Source organism: Mycetomoellerius zeteki, unplaced genomic scaffold (genome assembly GCF_001594055.1).
Source record: "Mycetomoellerius zeteki isolate Tzet28-1 unplaced genomic scaffold, Tzet1.0 scaffold203, whole genome shotgun sequence".
Lineage (NCBI taxonomy): Eukaryota > Metazoa > Arthropoda > Insecta > Hymenoptera > Formicidae > Mycetomoellerius > Mycetomoellerius zeteki.
The window spans coordinates 36,020-44,956 of NW_017256991.1; the positions used below are offsets into that span (position 1 = coordinate 36,020).

The 8,937-nt window shown below is 33.5% G+C and overlaps 1 protein-coding gene across 1 annotated transcript in view; it reads left to right on the forward strand.

The window, feature by feature from the left end:
- Window positions 1-2,672: 2,672 nt before the first annotated feature.
- Window positions 2,673-8,937, forward strand: part of aurB (aurora B) — a 16,993-nt gene continuing 10,728 nt past the window's right edge. The window contains exon 1 of the mRNA XM_018447546.1: window positions 2,673-2,677. Within this exon, the coding sequence (XP_018303048.1) occupies window positions 2,675-2,677 (3 nt within the window). The 5' untranslated portion in view covers window positions 2,673-2,674. The remainder of the gene's footprint in view (window positions 2,678-8,937) is intronic.

Here is an 8,937-nt window from a genome sequence, read left to right on the forward strand (position 1 = left end):
CATTGTCTAGAATATATGTTTATTAAATATTTTTATATACATCAATAGTAATATAAATATGTATTATACGTTTTATATAATATTATAGTCATTTTTCGATTTTTTTAAACGTTTCTGATCTTCATAACATATCTATATAATATCAACTAATTACTTTGAAAAAGGCAGATTATAAAATTAACTTGTAACAAACCGTGGACTTAGAAACATTGTTTGCAAGATTTGTTACAGATAAATCAATTGCTTTCAAAAAAATAGTTTGTGAAATATTTGTCAGAAACAAATCAACTATCTTGAACAAAAAATGGAAAAGATATATTAAAAATAAAAAGAATTTTTTGAAAAATGTTCATTTACTTTTAGTAAATCAAAGCCTTGAAAAAGACAGATTGAAATAAAAACCGCTACCCAACCGATAAATAAAAATCTGGCAGCGTATTGACAGTGAAAATGAAAAATTGTAAGTGTTTTATCTAATTATGTATGGATTTATGGATTTAAGGTTTATTGGTTTAGGGTTTATGGGTTTAGGATTCTGTTTCATTTGCTGGATCGATTCTTACTTTCATCATTCTACACATGACTGGCAAAAAGTACCTAATATTATTCTTGAGGCTTCCACGGGTGTTTTCTATATGAAAATCATGGGTTTCGCGGGTTTTCTCCGTGTCCAGATCCATTCTTGGAATGCCAAGAATTTTCGTGAACTTTGCGGTCCACTTCATCAGGGCGAGGAGCAGCCTGATGATCGCCAGGACTGGTGGATCGCCAGCAATTCATAGTAAGAATATCGATCTGGACACGGAGAAAATCCGCGAAACGCATGATTTTCATATAGTACCTAATATTATTAAAAAATAACTATATCTTCATTATCGACCTTTGAACTCCAATATCTCAGAACCTGTAGATTTTAGGATCACGTGTCCTTTCAAACTTTTGATCAGGACACCATAAGCTATCATCATACTAAATTTTCAGCCATTTTGACCGAAAGTACTTTCCCATAAGAAAACTGCGGGGTCCTTTCTTATTTATTCTTTCCTGCCACTGTAATTTTAATAATGTTTTTTTTCCAATTATATTTTCCTCTCTAATTTAAGAGCAAGAGGAGCAAGTCTTGTACATTATTTGAATGTATATAATTAGTATTTATTGAAGAACTTCTTTTTGTTTCTTTAAAATTTAACGATTTTTATATGATTTCACTTCTTTTGATTTTTTCTTTTCGATATTTTACAGCGAAGAAATTACGATCAAATATGACCGTCATCATTTGTCACTCTTGCACTGCCAAAGTATTTAGGTAACAAGATAGTGTATGTCTAATTGGTACAATTCATCATTTTCTCTTGGTTCTCTCCTTCTCCCTCTGGCCTTTTCTGTCTCGCATTTGTCTGATTTAGAAATACGGTTGCTACTTTTGTATAGGTTTACAGCTTTAAGTCGAGCGATACTATTAACGTAAAATGCTACATATTCCTTCCTAATATCGAATTAAAGAAACACATCGATATATTACACAATGTTTTCCGCAATAATGTAGTGTGGTATCTGTAACCTAATTAGTACTTATTGCCTACGGATAAGCGTACTCTTACAGGAAAAAGAAAAAATAAGCGGATAGGGAACACGATTGCGAAGTGCATTTACAGTTAGAATACCATAATTATTGATTGTATTAGAATTTGAGTACATACAGATCTTTCTACATTCTTTTCACGTTACTTGATGTTACCGCAATTCGTTTCTGTGACTTATTAGTTTATAATCGGTTCAATTGGTAATTTTACGGTACATTATCACGAATGTCGCTTTATTTCACTTCGACACTTATAGGAAACGTAGTACATTAATGTTAATATTACAAAAATCTTGGATATATTATTGTCATAACAGCTCTGAGGTACATACGCCCAAGCATAGATCTATGATTTAGTGGACACTTGCGACATTGATTTAACAACGGTCGCATTAAAAATCTTCGCATTTTATATAAGAGCATCGTATATAATATAATATATATATTGATATACGATATTTCAATGACACGATACAATTCTGCTGTTAACTAGGAATAGAAAGGATTATCTGCATGCACGCGATTAACGGAACATGCACTTAGCGTAAGCATATGTATACTTATTTGAAAAAGAAAAAGAAATGAGGACACACGTATAATAAAACTTTTAAACTCTACACACCTAGTGTGCATTGCTTTCCAGAAGAAACGCGGTGGAAGCCAGGTGATATATCCGGGAGTTTTTGTTCAATTCTAATATGAAAACCTACGTGATGAAAGGAGATGATTGTCTTATTTATGACGTTTTGCAATGTGGCTCGCATTATTGCCATAATGTACCTTGTCTAATTTACAGCTATTAATGCAATTTACATTCCACCTTTTGCCTAATATTGCATATTGTTTAGCCAGGGTTTAAACGGAGATGCACATTAATTATTTTATGTTTTTTCTTGCAATCTGTAAATAACAAAGATCGCGCCGACGACACTTTGCATCTACGTTTATCTCCTGTCATTATTTTCTGTACAGTTAATTTAATAATGTTATATGCTACCATACATATACTTGGGAAGGCATCGTACACATTTATTTATAGTCTGTTTCTTTGGAATAACACGAGTTGATGTAAAGCCAAAAAGCTAAAATACCATGGTTTATTTTGTGTAAATGTAATGATGCTTGATTTACATTGATTGTTAATAGATAATCGTCAATAGATAATGAATTTATAGACAGGATTATATCATATATATGTTTTATATATATTTTACTGTACGTTATAAAATGTTTATCTCTCTTGTTATTTGTATTTATATATTGGAATGTATTGTTAAAATTTTCTTTTTATCAATTCTAGTTAAATAGGGCGATATCGCACGCGCAAACGGAATTTGTATAATTTGTAACTATAAATGTGTTGTCACATTCTCTTGTGTTTATTTTTTTATATGAAACGTTAATTTATTTGTACGGATATATATACAGGGTGTCTCACAACTACTGCATTTCCTCTTAAGAATGTATTTTTGAGGTAATTTTGAGACGAAAATCCTAATACAAAAATGTTGAGAGATTACAATAGTTTTTAAATTATAATTGATTAAAGATAGTGTGTAATTCGAAAACTATTATAGCCTCGATATTTCCGTATTAGGATTTTCGTCTCAAAATTACCTTAAGAATATGTCCTTAAGAGGAAATGCGATAGAGTTGTGAGACACCCTGTTTATCTTTGAATTTTTCATTTGTATTTACTTGTTACATAAACGAATAAGTTAAATTTTAGTTGTAATACTTGAATGTATAACCAGCTGAGGCTAATGTTTAGTATACATTCTACTAAGAAATAAAGTATATAACATAGCGATTAAATTTTGTCCAAGATAACATATTTATAAATCTATACAGAACTATTCTTAGAAAATAATACGCCTAATTATTACGATTATTACTTCCATAGAAAGAAAAGAAATATACTATCGCAAAGAAAATATCACATTTATATAATATTCTGAGAATATTAAGATAGTCGATTTTAACTTTAAAATATTCTGGAATAATTTAAATGTATCGTTTTAGACTTATAATGACGGAAATTTTCGAATAAATATAGTATAAATATAATCTAATTTATTTGTACTAATTTTATTGGAAAATTTTATATCGAAATGTTTATTCCTTTTTATAAGAATTATTTAATAAAATGGTAATCGCGAGAAATAAAACATTTTATCAGATTATCTCATTGCCAATGCTTATCATTTACAAACTTATAAAATAGATACAAAAGAGTGCTTCATTTCAATGGCACATGTGCAGAATTAAATTATACGCGAGAAATTGAAATTTTTTTGAGTTTTGGAACACAATTACGACAGGGAAATGGAATAAGTTTTTAAATGAGTTTAGGAATTGAATCAGCAAACATTTTTGGTGAGTTTTGGATTGGTATTCATAAGTCGATTTTTACATTAAGCTGGTTCTACATTAGTCGCATCGCAATGTCGCAAGCGTTGTGGTCCAATCAGAGTCGATTTACAGCGTTTTTGGCTCGATCAGGTTTGCACTAAAGGCCATTACACGTACAAAAATTTTAGTCGTAATCGTAAGACCGTAAGCAAATCGGCCAATCACAGTCAAGCGTAAAAACGGGAGATCTTAATTTTGATTGTGATTGGTCGATTTGCTTGCGACCTTACGATTCCGATTAAAATTTTTGTACGTGTGATGGCCTTTACCTGGGTGCTTATTATGGAACATGTCGAAATGAATTCCGATCGGAATAATTTCGTTTTCCCTAGAAAACACAATAAAAATCTAGGAAATAATTGAATAATTCCGATCGGAATCTATTCCGATTTTTTCCATGATAGGTGCCCTGGGTTGGATTAATCTTTCCTATTGATTAACGTTACACGCTCTACCAATAGGAGAGCACAAAACGCCATTAATCCAACCCAGAGGATCGATTCTGTATCTTAAAACGAGGTGAAAATTACAAAAGTGAGCGAATTTACTAGAATACTGATAATTTCATTCGTCACCACCTAGTAAATTTGCTCACTTTTGTAATTTTCACCTTGTTTGAATATACAGACTCGACCCCCAGGTTGGTGCAAACTCGGCCGGGTCGAAAACGCTATTAGATTGATGCTGATTGGACCGCAACGCTTGCAATGCTGCGAGGCACCAAAGACCCTGCGCACAATAGAGGAAATATTTGGAACAGGGCAGCAATCACGTAATTTTTCCCTAGGGTGAAATCGTGAAAAGTGAAAAATTTCATGCGAATTCGAGAATTTTTGCGATCATGCAACTTTTTGAACTGTGGAAATGTGTGAAATTTTCCACGTGAACTTTTTCGCCTTAAAAGTTGATGGCGAAATGGCGGAAATGTAGTGAAAATCTAAATGTTCCCTAGTAATTGGTATATATGTATATTATTGTTAGTACTTGCGAAATATGTGATAATTTAGATTATATTGATAAACGGTTACTTTATGAAACATTGTTTTAATAATTATTTTAGTATAACATGGCTGCAGCATGGTGGGTACTTCAACTTGAACATAATGAAAAACATATACTTAAAATACGTAGAAGAGAACTACGAGATTTAAGTAATCCTTTTGAAATCCCGGAATCTCAAATTATGGCTTTATACCGGTAAGTATAAACAATTTAGAAAATGTTACCTTATAATTACATTTTATTCTACGAAATAACATTATTAACAATTGATATTAATGATTTTATCATGCGTCCTCTTACCAATTCTAGATTGGCTTTCAATAATGTCAATAATATCTCTTTTTGTTTACTTGTAACATTCATTGTTTCTGTTTATTGTTACACGTTGACTGACTGTTTCACACTTCGAAAACATCGCGGCGAAACAAACCATCTGAGTCTAGTTATTTTCATAATCCCTATCTTAATCTGTGTTTAGTGATTTCACTTTTTACACCTCTTAGGTTACGTAATCGTTGTGATTCGTGAAAAAGTTCACGTGGAATCAGAACGTGCGGAAAGTGAAAAATGAAAAAATTCGCTCGAAATTACGTGATTGCTGCCCTGGAATAGATATTAAGATTTTAACCTATCAGATACCAGTTACACCGGAATACACGGTTTTTGATAGGTTGAAATCTTAATATCTATTCCTGTTCCTAATATTTCCTCCATTATGCGCAGGGCCTAAGGCCGGAATCAGACTATGCATTGAAGATTGAGATTGAAGATTGAAGATCAAAATTTGACCAGTGAGGATAAAGGAATTTTAGCTCCTATTGTTTTGATTGGTCAAATTTCAATCTTTCAATCTTCAATCTCAATATTCGATGCGTAGTCTGATTCCGGCCTAAAGCTGGCTCTATATTAGTCGATTACACGACAATTTTCATAAAAAAAGAGGGGATAATGTTGGTAGCAACAAAAACCCTTGAAACACTATATATTTTATTTTCTACGGATTGATAATATTTACAAGTAATAATCCGTAAAGGCCGTAGCACAGACTCTTGCATAACGCATAAACATAGTGCATAAGCGAATCAACTAATCAGACTCTTTCCTTTCCTTCCATTCCATGGAAAAGAAGAATTTCGATTGATCGATTCCCTTATGCACTATGCGTTATGCAAGAGCCTGTCCTACGGCCATTAGTTTGCGCCGATCATGGTCGATCGAGTGTAAAAGTAGTGTAATTACATGATAATTCGTGAATTGTTCGCGAACGGCTGTCATCGCGGAGGTTTCATGTTTTGACAGTTATGTGTATCAAGAGGTTAATAACGTCTTTGAGATTACTCAGATAAATTTCATTAAATATTTTCATTACAAAACCTTTATTCTTACTATTTCATTAAAAATCGATACTTTGTGTTATATATTTTATTTTCAGTTATTGGTTTTCGATCTAACAACGGTCTATCAACGGTGTTAAATTGTGTATAGAAAAGAAGGGATTGAAAAGAAAGGAAAATTAAAGGAAAAGAGAGGAAAAAGAAGAAAGAGAGAGAGGAAAAGGAAGAGCTGTGGAAGGAAGTATAATCTAAATAAACCTGAATCAGTGGATAATCACTGACAGCAGTCCTAAGGGTGCCATTGGCAATGGCAATCAATTTATCATAATATTTGTAATACAATTGTATTTTATATTTCAGCGGAGCACATAAAAGTATTCAAAATGGAAAGATAGAAACATTTTTTGTATTTTGTTGTTCAGATAATAAGCTTGATTGTCAATCTTAATATTTGAAACACAAAATACAAAATATTTTTATGTACTCTTTGAAATACTATACGTTATTAACCTCTGAAATACTATACGTTATTAACCTCTTGATACACATAACCCCTACAGCACAAAAAACACATAACTTCAAAACACGAAACCTCCGCGATGACAGCCGTTCGCAAACAGTTTACGAATTATTATGCAATTACACTACTTTTACACTCGATCGACCATGATCGGCGCAAACTAACGGATTACTACTTGTAAATATTACCAATACGTAGAAAATAAAACTATGATGCCTCAAGGGCTTTTGTTGCTACCAACATTACCCCCTCTTTTTTATGAAAATTGTCGTGTAACCCATTAGTCGCACCACAGCGTCGCAGCATTGCGGTCCAATCAACATCAATCTAGCTCGACTTTAATTAGACCACAACGGTTGCGACACGCTTGCAACACTGCGATGCGACTAATGTAGAACCAGCTTAATGTAGAATCAGCTTTAGGTCTGTTCGCGTTGCTTGCACTTTTTGTATGTAGTACCAGAGAGAAACTTGAGAGTGGACCTTAGAACATACATAAATGGAAGGGGCATTGCCTATAGGCCGGAATCAGACTACGCATTGAAGATTGAGATTGAAGATTGAAATTTGACCAATAAGGACAAAGAAATTTTAGTTCCTTTCGTTTCAATTGGTCAAATTTGAATTTTTCAATCTTTAATCTCAATCTTCAATGCGTAGTCTGGTTCCGGCCTATACTTCCCATGGCTCGAACTGATGCAAAAATCTGTGCGAGAGAGAAAGATAGTAAGGAATAAATGTTCTCAGTGCGCATGCGCAGCACTACGCAGCACCGTCGCTTAAGCCAATTGATCTGTTCGACTTGCTGACACTTTTTACACTTAGCATCTTCGCTTTCTCTCTTTTCAGCGCCAAATATATATCTATCTCATTTTAAGTGTAAAAAGTGTAAAAAAGTGTAAGTAAGTCGAACAGAGCTAATATTATATGCGTCCGTTTTTTGTTCTACGACAATTTTTCAAGCCTGTCGATTGGCTATAGGACAAAGAGGTCCGAGAGCCTTTCTATCTTGCAGCCAATTAACACGCTTGAAAAATAATATTGGTCTGAGGAGTGGACATCCCGGCCTTTTTCGTGTACCAAACTCGTAGGGTAATAACCACATTTTTATGGTTCTTTTCCATATTATTACGTAGGTTAGACAAGGACGAACAATCAAAGTTAATTATTCGTCTTTGTCTAATCCACGTAATAGTATGGAAAAGAACCACAAAAACATGGACATTACTCTATGAAGTTTGGTACAGTTTGCGCAATTAATGCCTTCTCCACTCCTGTTTTGACATTGCGCATTACTTTCTCGGTTATTTTCACATCCATGGTCGTAGTCAGACGAAATTATCGACAATGCGCGAGTTTCTACTATTTCTATTGGCTAGTCTGGTTTGTCCGACTACGATCATGAACGTGAAAAAACCGAGAAGATAAACGCGATGTCTCATCAGTGGACGTGATGTCATAGGCTAGGAAGGCATTAATTGCGCGAACTGTACACGAAAAAGGCCGGGATGTTCACTCTCAGGTTTCTCTCTGGTAGTATAATTGACGGCAGAAAGGTTGCGACACTTTTTTTCGATGGATTTCGGAACTCAGTCTTACTTGTAAAGCGATTGAACATAATTGGATAGACCCATAAGTAATAGCGTTTTCCCTTGGGAGACACTAGAGTCTATCTAGATTTATCAGAGAGGCGCAACCGGTATTACGCATTCTGATTCGCTGTTGTAATTACATGACTTGGCAACCATTTATAGTACTAGTGACATATTTCTATTTCATTTTATCCTATACATTCTATCTCACTCTATCTCATTCTTGCTCTCTTGAACAGTATCCATGCTGACTAAATTGTGATTACTGATGTTATACAGAAAGCCTGATTACTTGTTCGTTAACAGTAGATATACAGGGTGTCCCATTTTAATTGTCCACCCCAAATAACTTTTTTATTTTTGATTTTAGAGAAAAATCTAGCGGCTCCATCTGAAAGTATTAATGACATCTTAAACATTTTTAATTCTTTACATAGTAGATTACAATTCACTATGGAGGTTGGCATAGATGGAAAACTAAGTTTCTTGGATACT